The sequence below is a fragment of the Xenopus laevis genome, chromosome 1S (genome assembly GCF_017654675.1).
Source record: "Xenopus laevis strain J_2021 chromosome 1S, Xenopus_laevis_v10.1, whole genome shotgun sequence".
In the NCBI taxonomy this organism is placed as follows: Eukaryota; Metazoa; Chordata; class Amphibia; order Anura; family Pipidae; genus Xenopus; species Xenopus laevis.
This window is the reverse complement of record NC_054372.1, coordinates 180,161,475-180,180,836: the sequence shown is the minus strand read 5'-3', so window position 1 is coordinate 180,180,836 and position 19,362 is coordinate 180,161,475. Positions and strand designations below refer to the sequence as shown.

Sequence of the window (19,362 nt, the reverse complement as noted above, 5' to 3'; positions counted from 1 at the left end):
ATTGCACTTCGCCTGGTCTGCGGTGGCGAAGGCATGTCTGGTGCAAGAGGTAACGTTCAGAAACGGTATCAGAAACCCATAGCAACCTATAAGCAGTTGAGGAAGTGGCAGGTAGCCACAAAACGCGTTAAGCGTGCAGCCCACTGGATGTTTGTGACTTTTAAAGGTTATGCAATAAATTTCCCCTTTGAATCTACGAAAATATTGGCTTCCCCGGTGCTCCGTTTTTATTGAATTCTTCGCTTATCAGCAGTTAGCTGGTCTACTACAAAACTAAAGACAGTGTAACAGACACTCTTAGGGGGTTCAGGACTAGCTAGCTAGGTCACAGTGAACTAGAACAAGGCATCAACTTTCTAGTTGCCAGTAAAATCAACCATAGCAACTGGAGCATTTAAAAATGTTGGGAGAGGCAGGGTAAAAAAAAAAAAGCAAACATTTGAAAAAAAGTTCCAAAAATATTGTGTACTGCAGATGAAAGTTATAAGGAAAACACTAGGGCAAAGAATTACATCAGGCAAATCAATTGCACTGCCTGTAACCGGATTCATCTCAGCACAAATTTATAGTTCAACCAGTCTGTTTATGGCAATGTTGAAGCCAGCGACTGCCAGAGAAGCTAATTCTGCAAGCCCTGCGTCTTCTTCCATACACGACAGTCTCCAACACAGCAACCAGAAACCATTTCAAACCTGATGTCAGTTTAATTGAGAACCATTCATTTATCTGTTTAAACAACACTGAGGACAATGTAAAGTGGCAAGCGGATGACTAGTTCTGTAATTAGCGACAGAATGAAAACTCTAAACACTGCTGCATAATAGCACTGAGCAAATATCCGTGAGAAGAGCATGGGTGTGCCTAGGAGAAAATATATAGGTTATACGTATACATTATATATGTGCGTACATAGTTACTGTACAGTGAGGTGAGCTCATAATTAAATACAGGCAATAGATACTTTAAAAATTATAATTGTTACATTAGTGAGAATGTGAATGTTGCCGCATTCCACATCAAACAAATACTGTATAAGTATATTTGCAGAGCTAAAATAAATAGAAAGAAAACTCCAGAACACACATACACGCAAGTCTTAAAAGAAAGGGCACAGCTTGCAGTTTAACATACACTTGTTTCTTTGATGGATGGGAGAGTTAAACGGCCTCCTGTGAAAAGGGGCTACACATAGAACCTTCCGATTTAAATCTGTACCTTGCCCTGGTTTAGATACATAGATAAAAACACCCCAGGGTGTGAGACAGTTTCTATTCTTAGTTGTGTCCTCAATGGATGCAGAATTTGGGAATGAATTGTACAGGTCTGACCCTGAATGACCTGGTGCAGTGTCTATTTCCAGCACCCCAGGATTATGGATAAATACACTTTTGCTCTTCCCAGTACTTAGCACCTCAAGTAGTTTTTAGAAAGTGTGTTCTTTTTCTGAGCATAATGAAGGCTCTCATTTAACTCCCCCACTCTGCAGCTCAGAATACCTTTTCTAAAGTTATATATCTAAAGTTATATATATTTTGGCTCTCTGGTGTCCTGCTACACAGTCAGATAGATCTTCACACACATACACAATTATAAGTATTTTTGATTTTTTTTTTACCAATACAGGGAAGTATAAGTTTCCGATTAAGCTAATACACTCCAGAGTAAACTATGTTCCTTAAGCCACACACCTGGCATGGCAATTAACTAACCCTAACCCTTTGTCTTCAATCTGCAAGTTCCATACAGAGAGATACAGACTGAACTGCTTTTTTATTAATCACTATGGGAGACACCCAACTGATGGGTTTTAGGGGGCTTGATGATGAAAGCAACTGCCATAATAAGTGGTGGGAAATACAATGAATGCTCTACGTCTCCTGGACAGACAAAGAGCAAGAGGAGCAAGGCTTTTGTTCCATTCACATGGACATGAAAAACTAGTGGCTACCAGATTAAAGAGTTCACTCGCTAGAGTGCAATAAATATTGGTAAAAGTTTATGGCCTAGAATGGGCTATTGAACCTTTTCTGCTTAGTGTAGATTAGACAGATCTCTCTCTGCACTACACCACGGCATCAAATGTGCTGACCCAAAAATTGGTTTCTGTCCTGTTTAGGGTGAATCCAAATCAAAAAAAATCTTTAATATCTAGGCATCAGCAGATAAAGCACCAATTCCAAACTACATTTTGGGTTCCAAATTTCTAGTGAGAATTCCCAGAACTTGTGTTCTGATACCTCTTCTTTTTTTTTTTAGATTGTAAGCTCCATTCAGCATCACTCTCTTTACCTCTTGAATCAGTTATCATCTGTAATCTTAATAGAAGAGGGGGATGGTGGTCAGCACAGCTTCTCCAAATGGTATGCGTCCAATTCCTTAATAATTGCTCTGTGCTGCAAGGAAGAGGAACTCCAGCAGTATTACTGCAAACAACTTTTTATTCCAGGCAGTGGAAAACACAACATGTTTCGGGTTCAATACCCTTTATCATCTGTAATCTTGTATGTATTCTGTATGTTCAATACAGCTATACAGCACTGAAGAATACACGGACGCTTTATTAAAAAAAAGTGCTTAGAATGACTGTTGTGAAATGTCTCTGGAAATTCAACCATGTTCCTAGCAACATTAGTGTGTGAATCGCTTGAGCACACTCAATGCAAAGAAAATCTTTATGCTAACTGAAACATTAAGAAGTTCGGTAGAATACATTAAATCACTCATAGTAAGCTATTTTAACAATGTCATGAACTATACTGGGAGGCAGGTGGAATGCTAAGTGCAGCAATTAACCATGGTCTTCAGGGAAAACCATAGAAGTCTGATGCAGAGACAGTGAGTCATTAGATGAGCCAAGCAGAGAAGCCCTAGAGCTGAGACGTAACCAAACAGATATGCTAAAAAGCAACGTCAGTTGAATTCCCTTTAAATTCTACTCCCCCACAAACACACACTAAGATTAATAACTTTTAATACTAATCCTTAGCCACACACAGGGGGATCTACTATTAAATCTGCCGGAAATCAGAAGCTAAAATTACAAATAAAAATAACACACATACCGACTTTGTGGCTTACAGGGGCACTTTAGTCCAAGCTGAAATTTTAATGGATCTGGCAGGGCACCCAACAGCACCATTCCCAAGTTCTTTCCTTACTCTATGTTGTGCTCAATAGTAAAAGCTGACATGAGAATGTACAGTTTTTATAACTAAAATAGATCTATCAATAATTGTCATGTGCTTAAATATCACTGCAACGTTTTCTGTTCTACAATAGCAATGTATACTATCCTGACAATGTTTAGAAGCAAAGCAAGAGGAATTGTAATTTGCTTCCGGTTATTATAAATGCGAGATGAGTGTAAGTATAGTACATCAGAGATTACCAATCAAGGAAACAAATCTGAACATTTTTAGAGGGATAGGGCATTGTAAATAGCTTAATACTCATCATCCTGTAATTACAGTAAAAAAGCCCTTGACTTCCTTGTGTTATTAGGACACAATAAATTATCTTATCTTTGTTCCAATTTGGCATACAGCACAAAGTCCTTAGTGAACCCAGTCCCTGCAACATTTAAAACAAACATTCAAACATTCATTAACTAAAACTGATCACTGCTGTATCAAGACCACTCCTGTAATAATAGTGGCACTGGGTGAGTTTACTATTAATAGGCCTCTTGTTGCCAAGAGTTCACTATACTTTGGGGCCGATTCACTAACTTCAAGTGAAGGATTCGAAGTAAAAAAAACTTCGAATTTCGAAGTTTTTTTTGGGCTACTTCGACCATCAAATGGGCTACTTCGACCTTCGACTACGAATCAAAGGATTCGAAGTAAAAATCGTTCGACTATTCGACCATTCGATAGTCGAAGTACTGTCTCTTTAAAAAAAACTTCGACCCCCTAGTTCGCCATCTAAAAGCTACCGAAGTCAATGTTAGCCTATGGGGAAGGTCCCCATAGGCTTGCCTAACTTTTTTTGATCGAAGGATATTCCTTAGATCGTTGGATTTTAATCCTCCGAATCGTTCGATTCAAAGGATTTTATCGTTCGTTCGCAGGAATAATCCTTCGATCGTACTATCTGCGCTAAATCCTTCGACTTCGATATTCGAAGTCGAAGGATTTCAATTCCCAGTCGAATATCGAGGGTTAATTAACCCTCGATATTCGACCCTTAGTGAATCAGCCCCTTTATGTGGATCTACTTGGAATATTTCACAAAAGCAGAACTGGTCACTGGACAATAAGCTTATCTAATTCTTACCATGGGATCACATGAGAATGTTGCTTGTCACAGAATAAACAGAAATTAGACTTCCGCCCAACAACCAGATCCATGGGTTCCAATAACCAGCCTCAGAGATAACAGTGACCTGTAACTATTGGACAATCTAATCTTATCCTTATTATCAGCAAACATATTCATCTTATCACTGCCTATGTGGTTAAATAATTAATGCTGCAACAACAGAATAACTGTCTTTACTGTATTTAATTGGTGGGTTCCTAGCCCCATAGTAGGAGTGCCCCAGGGTCAGGGTGTGCCCTTCATCATAGCACACTACTAACCCTCAGCCCCTTGCTTCTCCAGACCCAGGCTGCAGCTACTGGTGATCTCCAAGAGTCTAAGGGCTAGTCCACACGGGGAGATAGCCCTGCGTTTGCGGTCGCGGCGACAAAGCGCCGCGCCAGTCGCCGCGACCGGCGCAGGCGACAGTTTTGTATGGGCGCCTATGTAAAAACGCCTGTGCTAACCACACGAGGCGATGCGCTTTTCAACAGTCGCCTGAAAAAGCCTGGCGAGGCATTTTCAGGCGACTGTTGAAAAGCGCATCGCCTCGTGTGGTTAGCACAGGCGTTTTTACATAGGCGCCCATACAAAACTGTCGCCTGCGCCGGTCGCGGCGACTGGCGCGGCGCTTTGTCGCCGCGACCGCAAACGCAAGGCTATCTCCCCGTGTGGAATAGCCCTAAGTCTACCTTTCAGTGTCTGGGAATTCTGGGAGCTGTGCTCTAAAGTAAAGACAACATTGTATTAATATTTGTGCCACATCATTTAAAAGAAAATACTTATGCTTTGTATTTTTTTTAAAGTACAGTGGAAGCAAAATTCACATCTCCTACAGGTATGGGGAAGCAGTGAATAATAGTCCTGGGCACAGAGACATCTAAAGTCAGAGGATAAATTTCAGCTCTAAATAATAGAATGAGTCTTGCAACATTCTGGAGCCAGCAGCCAAGTATGAGCTGTCTGCCCATTGCACACTTAGTCCCAGGGGATGTGGAGGGCTATTGTTTCCTGGGTGCTGTGTAATACACGCTGGGGATGTTTGTAGCCTGAGTAATGAAATGGTACAAGATTGGGCATCTTCTCTATGGCTCCCTTGCAAGATTAAATGTTCACAGGCGTCAAGGTATCTATTAATGAATGAGAGACACAAAATTAGCCCTCTCACAAATGAAAGAGGCCCTGAAAAAGTAGAATCAATTTATAATTAATCCCTGGCATTTATTTGCTTTTAAATAAAGGATAAAGGCAAATCGGACCTACAGCAGGATGTCCCAGTCAGTAAAGATGCACTCACATGCTTAGTGGATGTTTACAATTATTTCAAGCTTAGTCTACACTGTTTTCTTGTCTTCTTAGGCAAAACAAGGGATTTGATCCCTTCTCTGCTGAATTTAAGCTTAAACAAGGCTGAAGGTTGAGACCATGAGAGACCAGCAGAGGGATCATCCATGAGAGACCAGCAGAAAAAACAATGTTAAACACCTTCAGTCAGAGGAAGAACAGGGCTATCGAGCGGTCGAGGACCCCTTGGGTACGAAATGCATAGGGCCTATGGAGATGTGACATTTTTAAATTCAACTAATTAAAAATAGTTTTTTTACTTAATTTTTTTGTCCCTGTGGATTCCTTGAGTGCCGGATAACCCTGTTCTTTACTGGTTTTTCTGTTCCTTGAAGCTGGAGCATTGGGCAGATGCACCTGGACCACCGTATTTACTTGGTGAGCAATTTACTTTTACATCTATATTGATGTTCTGGAGCACCCTCTTTTTATTGTTTCATAAATACAGAGGAAACCACCAGGTATTCTAAGGAATAAGAAAAGAATGCGGAATACTTAGATGAGGATTTATAGAACATCTTATCTAAGCAGGGAGATCAGAATGAGGAACATCTCATTAAAGGGTATATATAGGTAGTAGAACATTTTAAATAACTATATTAATAGAATATATTCTCATACTGCAAAATAACCCCATTAAGCTACAAGCAGCAAGATAAACTATTAAGTAAGTGATAGTGCTTCAAAAAGAGCAATAAGCATAAAAAATGTTCCAAACCTCCAGTTAGAGACAGAACACCCAACAAATTAAGACTGGACTGCCTAGGACTCACCAAAGAATCAGACATATATGGTCAACTCTCAAAACAAGATAGAGGCAGTGTCAAAAGACATTTAGTGGAAATAAGAAAGGCCTGGTGGGATTTGACAGAGACTGAGCACCCTAGCAGATCCTGTGATCCTCCAGCAGGCAAGTCTAACCCTGCACCCCAGTGTTACACAGAATCACTGTTTTTTCTTCCACTACATTACACTTGGCCCTTGCCATTGAAAAGGCACATAAATAGCTCTATCAGCACTTTGTTTACTGAACAAGCAAGTGCATTTTCCACTGCCTGACCTTTACATGCTTTTTCAAGATATTCAACAAGGCACAAGTGATACAATGCATTCCATCCATACCCAAGGATTTGACAAAATGGAAAAATACACAGAAAATACACATGAAAATGTGGAAGCGGTCGTTCCATGCTGAGCTTTGGACCTTATGGAGAAAAAAAATGTTCATTGTAAGCTCAAAGAGTTTCCTTAATCTGGCTTTATGATAGGTTGTTTAGGTGGTCAGTGGCTGATCACTTTCAATAGTAGGCTCTGAGATTTTGGGGATAATAATGTTCAACAGCCTAGCCAAATCATTGTGGTCAGGAGGCCTGTAGCACTCAAAGCAGATTTTTTTTTTGGCCCACATTCTGTTGAAGGGCTCCCATGACTTCTTTAAATGATCTAGCCGTGGAACCTGTGGTAGAATATATTCAAACCATTACAAGTAAAAAGTTGAACGTGACTGAATCAGAACATACTGGGAATTAGGGAGAAGACTGCATCTAGCTGTGAGTGTAGAGAAATATTTTCTATAGCTGCTCAGGCAGATCAGCATGTTGATCTGAAAAACTTTATCCAATCACCAGTTGCTGGCTACATGCTAGCGCTATGAAGATCCATATAAGCACAACAAACTGGTCAGTGGTAGATAATATCAAATAGATTTTAATTCATGCAGCCATGTGGAAAGAACTGTGACATATTGGAGTAAAGGTGGCCATGAGCAGAGAGATCCGCTTGTTTGGAGATGTCGCCAAGCAAGCAGATCCCTCCCCGATATGGCCACCTTGAGGTGGGCAAATATTGGGTTGATCCAATCATGGGCCCAACGGCCCAACGATTGGATCATAATGAAAGGTATATGGTCGGATCGCAGGACCGTATCAACAAACAGATCCAACGGTATTTTGACCCTTGCCCAATCGTCATCTGGCCTACCAGATATCGATCGGGGAAGCCCGTCGGAGGGCCACATACACTGCCAATAAGCTGCCGATTCCGTCTGTTGGTGGTTTTCTTCGGCTCCTGTATGACCATTAACAACAGTTATAGACTAGTGGAAAGGATGCATGGGTTTGGGTTTTAGTGAAAGGATAACAGTGCACTAAACAAGTAGTTGTTGTTCTACTTTTTAAGTAAATGAAAATGAAGCAAGGGAATCACAAGCCCATAATGTATTAGGGTTGACTTTCCATCAAAACTACAATACAAATACAAATCCTGTATGGAGACAGACTCCTAAAACGAGGTTAGTGAAGAGGCACTTGATCAGAAATAATATGGAATTTATAAATGGCTACATTTAGGAAGTTCATACAATAAAGTTTATACTCCATTTTTGTTTTCCATGGTGGGTAGCTTCAGAACAGATTGCCTAGAGAAGCATTAATACTGGCCCGACCATAGTAGGTGTTTTACTGGATACTAAAAATACTCATTTGTCTACTCATTTGTTAACCGTTAACTCTCCTTTAAGGCTAAAGGTAAATGGGGCATTTCTCCACCAATCAATTTCTGTCTGTATAACTATAAGAAACAGTTGCCAATTCTGTGGATATGCACCTCATCTGTAGATAAAATCTGTAAGAGAAGCCTTCAAACTAAACTGTACAAAAAACTGCTGTTGATACTCGATATCTCCTAATCCCCGAAGGTTTCCATTCGATGCATGCATTTACTACCCCTGTATACATTCTATGGCAGCACTCTGTGGGAGAGGGTTTCAGCACATGTACATTGTGTTTTAATTGAAAAAATATGTTCTTGTATTCTTGACTGAACAAGTTACACAATCGGCAGATTACAACAGCCTGTAAGCATTTTAGGGGATTTTTATTGGACTGTTTGCATTTTTTTTTACTATCTAGTCTGGCAACAGTTAGCTTAATTGTTAGATGTATTTATTGACCCAATCAAGAAATCATGTTTACATGTAGTTTGAGGTAATCAGAGTTTGCAAGTTTAAAACAGGGATTTTACACAGATACAAATACCTGCCAGCTGAACACATATATTATTACAATAAGGTTTCAATGAACTTTCCATGTGCAGGAAGATATTGGTGCTATGCAAAGAATAATAACAATACATGTACAGGTATGGACCTGTTATTCAGAATGCTCAGGACCTGTGATTTTCCAGATAAAGGAGCTTTCAATAATATGGATCTTGATTTTTATACCTTAAGTCTACTAGAAAATCAGGTAAACATTAAATAAATAGGTTGGTTTTGTTTCCAATAAGGATTAATTTTATCATAGTTTGGATCAAGTACAAGGTACAGTTTTATTATGACCGAGAAAAAGGAAATCCCTTTATAAAAATGTAGATTATCAGGATAAAACGGGAGTCTATGGGAGACGGCCTTTCCGTAAACCCGAGCTTTTCTGGGTTTCCTGATAATGGATCCCATACCTGTTGAACATAGTGGTAGAAATGGTCTTCAATTTGAGTGTTGTTATATTTAAGTTCTCTGTTCTGCTCATCTTTACCTTGGGATTCAAACAGTAGAAATCCTGATGTGGTTTCACCATATAGTCTCACTTCCCTGCAACAGCCAATCTGATAAAATGACTCTACATCTGGACTAGCCCACACCAAAACTTGGTAGTTCAATAGATAAAAAAAACCTAACAATGAAATATGTACATTTATCACTGAAAATTACACACTGCTGTGTGCAAAGCAAATTGGCTGTATTAGAAATAACCTTTTACTATTGCTTTTTGTTTATTTGTTCAGTTCCAATTATGCTCATTTTTCTCTACATGAACAAGAATATGTCATAGTTACTTGACCAGTATCTACAAAGGTTTGTCAGGCTCTCCAAAAGGCCCCATATATGGGCCAATAAGCTAATGACACAGCTTGGAAAGGGACGTTTTGTTGCCTGTGATAGTAAAGATTTATCACAGAAACAAGACATCCTGGCTGTGCCATTGCCCTTAACAGCTAGACAAACAGTATATGTTAATCCAATTTTATCCAACCACCCAGGTCCAGCAGGGTATAATTAAGTGCAAGTGTGATAAAAGTGGGCAGATTGAGTTTTAGCTGTATATACCAAAGACTGATCCCAGACGATCTCATTTATAAAACATGGATCTGCAGCAGTACATTCACAAAACAATATGCAACTGCAGAACTGCCAGCACTAGGGTGTTTCCTATATTGTCTGACCCTGTAAAAACCTCATAAATTCATAAACACACCTGTCCATTAAACTACTTGCGTACTCATATTATCCCTATGCATGCAGTATATACCAAGTCAGGTTATAGAAGTCTGCACAAAATCTGGATTATTATAATGTTAAAGTGCAACAACACTAATATAGTTATCTTCAGAGCAGCACTGTCCAGGTATTATGTGAAGTGGGATTATTATCGGACATATATGTTCAGTGGACAGATTAATATTAAAACAATGTTTCCATGCAAATAAGCCTGTGGATGGGTGTCAATACATATACAATGGAGGGATCTCTAGTGGGACAGCCCTACTTTTTTAGCTGTAGAAATTATAGAACACATCAAAGGCAGAAAGATACAATAGAAACATGCTGCAGAAACATGTTTCCGCTGAAACAGGTTTTTTTTTTGTTCCAAAGAGGGAAGACTGAAGGTTAAACATGGCCAACACAAAAACCATGCATTCCATGTCCTGCAGGATGATGCATGAAAAAAAACTAATACACAATTTTCCATTGTGACACTCATTTAACCTGCATCTTTGCCTTCCACTGTATTGGAACATTTTGGCCCTATATACGTCATCCATTCACAACACAGAACAAAATACATGCAAACAGGAAAATAAAGACAAATATAAAGCCTGCAACAGACTAATATTATTACCCAACAGTGCAATTTTACTGCATTGTAGCATGCAGAAAGCCAGAATTTAGCTTTGACCAGCCATGTGCTGTAAATGCAAAAAAAAAAAAAGAAAAATCCTATGATCTGATTTGGGTTACTACTACTTAGATAAAATGCACCATAGTCTTCCTCCTGCTATGCAGCATCTAATTCAGATGCTACCAGGTTACCATGTAGCTGGCACTGCATCCTATGCACAAAGTAGTCCCTGTGTCTACTGCCTGTTGACAATATATTAGGACTTCAAGGCATAAGTAGATAAGATTATAATATTTTTACTGTAATTTGGGTGTTTCAGTTTTCCCTATAGAAGGATAATGGTGATTACAGAGCTCAAACATCCAAAAGACTCATCATGATTGGAATAATTGGGCTTCTATTGTTAATAAGGTTTCAGTTAAAACAATCTTAACTATAACCGCTTTGCTTATTTTTGTTGGACATAGATGTATAGGTTGTTTAACCTTCTTTGCTGCCAAAAAAAAAAGACAATGCTCGTGAGACCTCCTGGGAAATATCTAAGCTAAAATATGTATTGATGGGATTTTCTCAAGCGCAGCAACAAGGGAAAATGAAGCGCAGCAAATTTGCAAGCCAGAATAAATATCTGCAGTAAGTTCATGCAAAGCAAAATTAAAAAAAAAAGGGGGAGGTGTAAGGGAATTTTACAGCAGTGACTTGACTGAATCCAGGTATGACACAGCAGGGATCTTCAAACTCTGACTATCAACTGTTGCTTTATTACAGTTCCCAGTCACCTATCCCTGAACAAGGATTCTGGGAGTTGTATTTCAACAACGGTGTGAAGAGTCACGTGTTTAAGATCAATAGCAAAGAAAAGAATGCCTACAGTGCATGGGCAGGCTGGGCTGCAGACCACCAGGGTGTGATGGATGAACTGTCCCTTTAATTGTATAATCCAACGGGAAGAGGGGGAAGAAGCACCCTGCCTGCTGCATCCCAGACAACAAGGGTCTGCACTTCAAAGGCTGTATGCAGCAGTTCTCTGCAATTGGATTGTAAACTCTAAAGCTGGCCATAGACGCAAAGATCCGATAGTACGAATCATTGGACTTTCCCATCTCCCGACCTGCCACTAACCATTCCGATCAAATAAAGTAGTAAAAGAACAGATCAGCCGATGTTCTGCCCCCGACAGCAATCGTACGATAGACAAACCTAGTGACAGTCTCCCACTGAAAATCGTACAATCGGCAATACACGCAGAGATATTATCGGCAGCCGACAGAAATCTTTAAACCTGTCGATCGACAGACGAAAAATGACGGAACTCTCCACACATGATCCGAAAACCATACGAATCCTCGATTCGTATGATCAGATCTTTGCGTCTATGGCCAGCTATATATGCCTCCTATTTTGTTCCATTTCAGTTTCAATTCCACATACCTTTGCCCTCAGTGTTCTAATCAATGCTGCAAAGAAATGTTTGGCTGTCAGTATTCTGGACTTGGGTACCAGCATTTCCCAGGAGCAGATTAGGGGCAGGGAAACAACATTTGTAGATGGTGACAGTAATAAAGAGAATGTACTAATGGGTAGATGAGTTGGCTGCAGGTTGGACACCATCTCTCCCTGGTTAATCATTATCTTGCAGGAAGACACATACCCAACTCTGCTTTTGTAAAAATCCAGATAAATTGTTTCCCCATGTGCAAAGTATAGGAATTGCACCCCCTCCCCTCAGGAGAACTGCCCCAGATTAAAGAACATGTGCTGCCCTGTGAGAATCCTGCCAGCCTGCCCATGCCTGTGACTTAGAATAGAGAGGAAGAGGCGCAACGTTAGTACATACCTAGTATCAGGCAGACTATATCCAGGATTACAAAGGGGATCCGGCCCTTGTCAAACATCCTCTTGCCGTGGAGGGGTACGTTGTACTGAGACACGAGATATCAGGCGCACACACAGGAGATCAGTCACTGACAAGGGAAGCAGGCAGGAAAGTCCACAAGCCAATCATGGGACCAATGTGTCCCTCCGCAGAAATGTGTAAATCCTAAAGGAAGCGGCTAGACACCAGCTCCGAGCATTGGGAAATCCTCCTCCAGTGGGAATGTGGAGCAGCCGATGTATCTGCCTCTCAGCTGCCAGTGGCTCACGCAGGGAACACAGCCCGTGTTTTGTTAGTGGGCTGGGAGGGGTGGAATTAAAGGGACTTGAGGGAGGAACTGCGCGTCTGAGAGACTGGAAGCCTTCGGGACTGCGGAACTACAGTTCCCAGCAGCAGCACCATAGAGTGACAGGGAATGGCATTCTGGGACTTGTAGTTCTGCGGGGAGCACCTTTTAACTCTGGTGCAGAGCTCATTGATTTGCGGACAGAAGATACCTATTGGGTGTGCTGTTTACGGATGTTATCTGCAGAGGGAAGTGTATACGGGCTGCACATCCGCACTGGAATCCCCGGTGAAGCCGGTTGAAAAGCAAGGGGGGTGTAGATCTGTCAGGAGGTGCCGGAGCCGATTTAGGAAGTGGAAGTTGAAGATTTTGCTGCTTTGGTCGCTCCTGTGCCAGGCTCTGAGCGACGCATTTGTGACGCCATGAGAGGTGTGTCAGCTTTCCACCCGAGGGCGAAGATCCAAGCGAGTTTTTTACTTTTTACTTTCCCACCTTTCACCACAGAGACGCCGCTTATTTACACCAGTCAGTAATAATAGATAATAGTCTCTGGGAAGGGACTGTGACTGTGGGATAGCAGGTATAGTAGGGAGAGATGGTGCCTATAGTAACAGTGGATAATAGTCTCTGGGAAGGGACTGTGACTGTGGGATAGCAGGTATAGTAGGGAGAGATGGTGCCTATAGTAACAGTGGATAATAGTCTCTGGGAAGGGAGTGTGACTGTGGGATAGCAGGTATAGTAGGGAGAGATGGTGCCTATAGTAACAGTGGGATAATAGTCTCTGGGAAGGGAGTGTGACTGTGGGATAGCAGGTATAGTAGGGAGAGATGGTGCCTATAGTAACAGTGGGATAATAGTCTCTGGGAAGGGAGTGTGACTGTGGGATAGCAGGTATAGTAGGGAGAGATGGTGCGTATAGTAACAGTGGATAATAATCTCTGGGAAGGGAGTGTGACTGTGGGATAGCAGGTATAGTAGGGAGAGATGGTGCCTATAGTAACACTGGGATAATAGTCTCTGGGAAGGGAGTGTGACTGTGGGATAGCAGGTATAGTAGGGAGAGATGGTGCGTATAGTAACAGTGGATAATAATCTCTGGGAAGGGAGTGTGACTGTGGGATAGCAGGTATAGTAGGGAGAGATGGTGTCTATAGTAACAGTGGATAATAATCTCTGGGAAGGGAGTGTGACTGTGGGATAGCAGGTATAGTAGGGAGAGATGGTGCCTATAGTAACAGTGGGATAATAGTCTCTGGGAAGGGAGTGTGACTGTGGGATAGCAGGTATAGTAGGGAGAGATGGTGCCTATAGTAACAGTGGATAATAGTCTCTGGGAAGGGAGTGTGACTGTGGGATAGCAGGTATAGTAGGGAGAGATGGTGCCTATAGTAACAGTGGGATAATAGTCTCTGGGAAGGGAATGTGACTGTGGGATAGCAGGTATAGTAGGGAGAGATGGTGTCTATAGTAACAGTGGGATAATAGTCTCTGGGAAGGGAGTGTGACTGTGGGATAGCAGGTATAGTAGGGAGAGATGGTGTCTATAGTAACAGTGGGATAATAGTCTCTGGGAAGGGAGTGTGACTGTGGGATAGCAGGTATAGTAGGGAGAGATGGTGTCTATAGTAACAGTGGGATAATAGTCTCTGGGAAGGGAGTGTGACTGTGGGATAGCAGGTATAGTAGGGAGAGATGGTGCCTATAGTAACAGTGGATAATAGTCTCTGGGAAGGGAGTGTGACTGTGGGATAGCAGGTATAGTAGGGAGAGATGGTGCCTATAGTAACAGTGGATAATAGTCTCTGGGAAGGGAGTGTGACTGTGGGATAGCAGGTATAGTAGGGAGAGATGGTGCCTATAGTAACAGTGGATAATATTCTCTGGGAAGGGAGTGTGACTGTGGGATAGCAGGTATAGTAGGGAGAGATGGTGCCTATAGTAACAGTGGATAATAGTCTCTGGGAAGGGAGTGTGACTGTGGGATAGCAGGTATAGTAGGGAGAGATGGTGCCTATAGTAACAGTGGATAATAGTCTCTGGGAAGGGAGTGTGACTGTGGGATAGCAGGTATAGTAGGGAGAGATGGTGTCTATAGTAACAGTGGGATAATAGTCTCTGGGAAGGGAGTGTGACTGTGGGATAGCAGGTATAGTAGGGAGAGATGGTGCCTATAGTAACAGTGGATAATAGTCTCTGGGAAGGGAGTGTGACTGTGGGATAGCAGGTATAGTAGGGAGAGATGGTGCCTATAGTAACAGTGGGATAATAGTCTCTGGGAAGGGAGTGTGACTGTGGGATAGCAGGTATAGTAGGGAGAGATGGTGCCTATAGTAACAGTGGGATAATAGTCTCTGGGAAGGGAGTGTGACTGTGGGATAGCAGGTATAGTAGGGAGAGATGGTGCCTATAGTGCAGAGGGAAAGAGATTGTGGCTGTAGGATAGCAGAATAAGGTAGTACCAATGCAATGGGATAGAAGCTGTATTTATTTTGTTGGGCAGCATTGGTTTAATCTGACAGTATGATTTAGGAGTATGTTATGCTTCCAGATTGGAAAAGTATTTTGTTGCAACAGTGTTTGTCCAAAATAGAGCCCCTTTAGATAAGCAAAACAATGTATCACAAGGAAATTTCAGCACTTTAAAGCAGACTTTAAAAAAGACACAAAAATCTGTATAATAAAAGTCCTTTTCAAATTAAACATGGAATCCAATTTCTATTTTTTATTAAAGCATCCATAGCTGTTGTAAGCTCATTTAAACATCTTAGCTGTCAATCAAATATTGTCTGCCCCTCCTCTCTGCCCTGGGCATAGAGACGGGGCAGACAATTACTTTCACTTTCCATTCAGCACTTCCTAGATGTCACTGCTCTCCCCACATTCCCCCGTTTTCTTCACCATTTAATTGTGTAGCCAGGGCATGGGGATGGGCATCAGGCAGGTCCAGATTGAGAATTAAAATAGGCCCTGGCATTTCAGGTACACAGAGGCCCAAACAGCTCCCACCAGCCCACTAAATACTGACTTATTATGGCACCTTATAGCAGCCCCTCTGGCATTTGCCAGAGCCCACAGATTGCCAGTCCGGGCCTGGCATCAGGTCCCCCATTCTGGTCAGAGCCAGGCCAACCCGGCCAGACGCCCTAGGCAACCTGGCCGACCACGGCACCGGCTTAGTGTGTGCTCAATCACGCATGCACGAAAGTACGCGCACGCACAAAATTACGCCCATGCGCGCAACGCAAATTACCAGCGGCAGCCAGGGAGACACAGGACCGGACATGGGGTAGGCGAAAGAGCAGGTACGTGCCTGGCGCCCCCTCAGCTTTGCGCCCTAGGCACGTGCCTACTCTGCCTACCCCATGTTCCAGCCCTGATTCTGATGCACAAACAAGATTCTGAGATGATACAAGACTTGCCTTAATAACAGTGTCCACAAAATGGCTCCTGCCTGCTTGCTATAATTATGAATTCCCAGACTGAAGGAAACAAGATTCAAATAATTTATATAGTGTAATTAAAGTTCATTTTGCTTGACTGATGTGAAGTCACGTAGAAGTCAATGGCAGATATACTTTTTACAACTGGAAGATGTTTCTTGCCTTTATGATGTTCGAGGGTTTCGGACATTTTGACACTGGCTTTTGTGTGACAAGCCGAAAAAGTCATGGTGTCGATTACAGAACCCAAGCTAAGCTCCCTGGTCTCGGCTCTCACTTCTGCCTCTAACCGCCGCCTTTCACCTCGGGAGGAGCCCTCAGCTAAGGTCGGATTGGAGAGGTCAGAGTAATCATAGGCAGGGTAGGATCAGGATTAGAGATATCAGAGTAGTCAGGCAAAGCAAGGATCAATACACAGAAGAACAATACAGGATTCAAGTAGAAAACACACCAGTAACTTACTAATAGAACCTAACAATGGACCACTTGCTTAACACTGAATTCCATCGCCAATGCGCGATGATGTCATCACGTCCGCGCATAAACCCGGAAGCACGCCGGCATGCGCTCCATAGGGCAACAAGACACGGAAGGAAAAGGATCAACGCAGCAGGCGTCCACTCCGCTGCCCACTAGACCACCAGGGTGAGTCCTTACACGTGGTTTTCGAGAAATTAATTTAAAAAAGTTGCACCATTCGAATTGTCACACAATTTTGTTGCGACTTTTCCCACAAGTGCTTTTTTCATTTGGATTTTCATTAATTAAAGGGTATTTGTGGCATTTATTTTTATAAAAACGAGAAAAATTGAGTTTTAATAAATACCTCTCAAAGTCTGATGGTGTCTGACTGACTTTGTTTATTTATGTTCATCTGACATTGAATGCATTTCAATAGAAAAACAAACGAAAAAAAGACACTGTCCGACTTTGGGTAGGACTACATGGACTTTTCGCCGCGATCCGAAGCACTACAACAAAACGCCAGCGTCAAATTGAATGCAACGGAAATAAGGTAAGTGAATGCATTGTTGGATGGTGTTGCAGCATTGATCCGATGTGACACGACTGTCGACAGCACCAGGGCCGGATTTATGTAAGCTGCACCCCGAGGCGAGGCCAGCTCCTTAGGATGTTGCAGGGCGGCATGCCGCTCCTAAAATTTTGCCGCCCGGGCCTTTGTGGCCTCGCCACAAATCCGGGCCCCAGCACAGTAAATACTGACTTTCTATGGCACCTTATAGCAGCCCATCTGGCATTTTCCAGAACCCACAGATTGCTAAGGACACTGGCACTTTATGCAGGACTGCATGTATATAACGGACATACATTATTATTATTATTATTATTATTATTATTACTTTAAACTTGCTAAAGGCTGGTAGAATGATGGACACATCAGCCTGTATGTAGTATAAGGCACTTAAAGGACCAGTAACATGAATTTAAAAAAATAAATAAAAATCTGTTAGTATAGAATGAAAAAAAAACCCACAAAGACAATTTAAACTTTTAAATCACTAAGTCTTTATTGGGAAATAATTTACCGAAACTCCGCTTGCGCTCCTCTTTAGAAAAGGTGACGCACCGTTGATCCATCATGCGGCGCTCGATTTCTCCTCCCTGGCTATATCCTATAAGGAACGCAGGAAGGAGAAATCGAGCGATGCATGATGGATCGCCGTATTGCCTTTTCTGAAGAGGAGTGCAAGCGGAGTTTCGGTAAGTTATTTCTTAATAAAGACTTATAGATTTAAAAGTTTAATTCGTCTTTGTGGGTTTTTTTTCGTTCTATACTAATGAATTTTTTTTTTAAAAAAAGTTGATCTTTGGTCCTTTAATAAACATCACTTCTGCAATGCAACTCGCCTATTCTGTGCTCCCTCCACGTATTCCTTTTGATCTAGCTCTGACCAGTAGTTTGTACAAGTTCCAATGACCATGAGGTGCCCTTCCCCAAAGGTGGTCAAACCCCATTTGGTGCCCTATTCTTTAAGATGACTTTCTAGTTCCCTTTGCTATGTAGGTGACACTTCCACAGGTCAAAGGTAACTCAGTATTATAAAATTAATATATAGAAGATGGATGGGGAGGCACATTTATCAAGGGTCGAAATTCGGATTCATGTGAGTTTTTCAAAACTCCCATAAACTCCAAATTCGACTAATCGAAAATGTATTATTAAAATCACATTTTCTCAGCTCGGACTAATTAAATCGACCCGAAAACTAGAATTCGATTTGAATTATAATAACTTGATTCAAGTTTTTTTCGGAGGCTACGTACCACCAACTTGATCCCTGGACCTCTCCCATTGACTTATACAGTAATTTGGCAGGTTTTAGGTGGTTTTAGGTCAAGAGTATGGGCAAGAGTATGATAAATTTCAAAATTTGAATTTCGAATTTAAACTCGAATTGAGTTTGGATGATTCACAATTCGAATTTGAGTTTTGACCCAACAAAAAAAAAATTTGGAAATTCTAATTTTCACATCAATCATTAAAAAATCTACCCCTAAAACTGGGATGGGAGCTATAGTATGCATAATATGGAATACTGTTATAGTCCACTACTGTGGAGACACATTAAGAAACCAAGTCTGATTCACCACCTTGAATGATGACACGCAGAGCAAACCACTTTGTATGTAAATATGTGGGGATATTAACCTCAGATCTTGCAGATTAGAGAACAAGGCATCAGTAGCTGTTCAAATCCCACACATGACTCATATCATTTATACTCAAAGTGCAAAAAGAATCCCACAGTCTGCAACAGATAACCACATGGATGTGCAACTGAAAGGATGTACAATCATAGTTCCCTAATTGAAAAGTAAATTGATCAGCGCAGGACAATTTAGAGGTAGCTGCATCTGCACACTGGGTGCACTTAGTGGGGGTCATTTATAAAGTTCGCGCAGCGCATATTTTTCGCAAATGGTTGTATTGCGCATGTTTTTTGCTGAGCGCTAATATATTGCACTGCTCTGCCCGTCTTTACCGAATTCGCAGTGTGAATAAATTTTCGCAAATGAGACAGGAGTTTGCGCGAGCGCACCCAATGTGCGAGGTTGTTGTGCGTGAAAATAGCATTAAATTCGCAGTTTGCAAAACTGTTTTGCGAATATTTTATCCGCCACCAAAGTTGTGGCGTAATTGAGTCGCAGAGTGTGCGCATAAAGATTCGCAATTTGCGAATTGTGACATATTTA

The 19,362-nt window shown here is 41.6% G+C and overlaps 1 protein-coding gene across 2 annotated transcripts in view; it reads right to left on the bottom strand.

Annotated features, from left to right (window-relative positions):
* Window positions 1-13,034, bottom strand: part of MGC80748 (protein) — a 59,520-nt gene extending 46,486 nt beyond the window's left edge. The window contains exon 1 of one of the 2 annotated variants that reach the window (XM_018237003.2): window positions 12,379-13,034. In XM_018237003.2, the coding sequence (XP_018092492.1) occupies window positions 12,379-12,436 (58 nt within the window). In that variant the 5' untranslated portion in view covers window positions 12,437-13,034. 2 annotated transcript variants of the gene reach the window in all.
* Window positions 13,035-19,362: the final 6,328 nt, after the last annotated feature.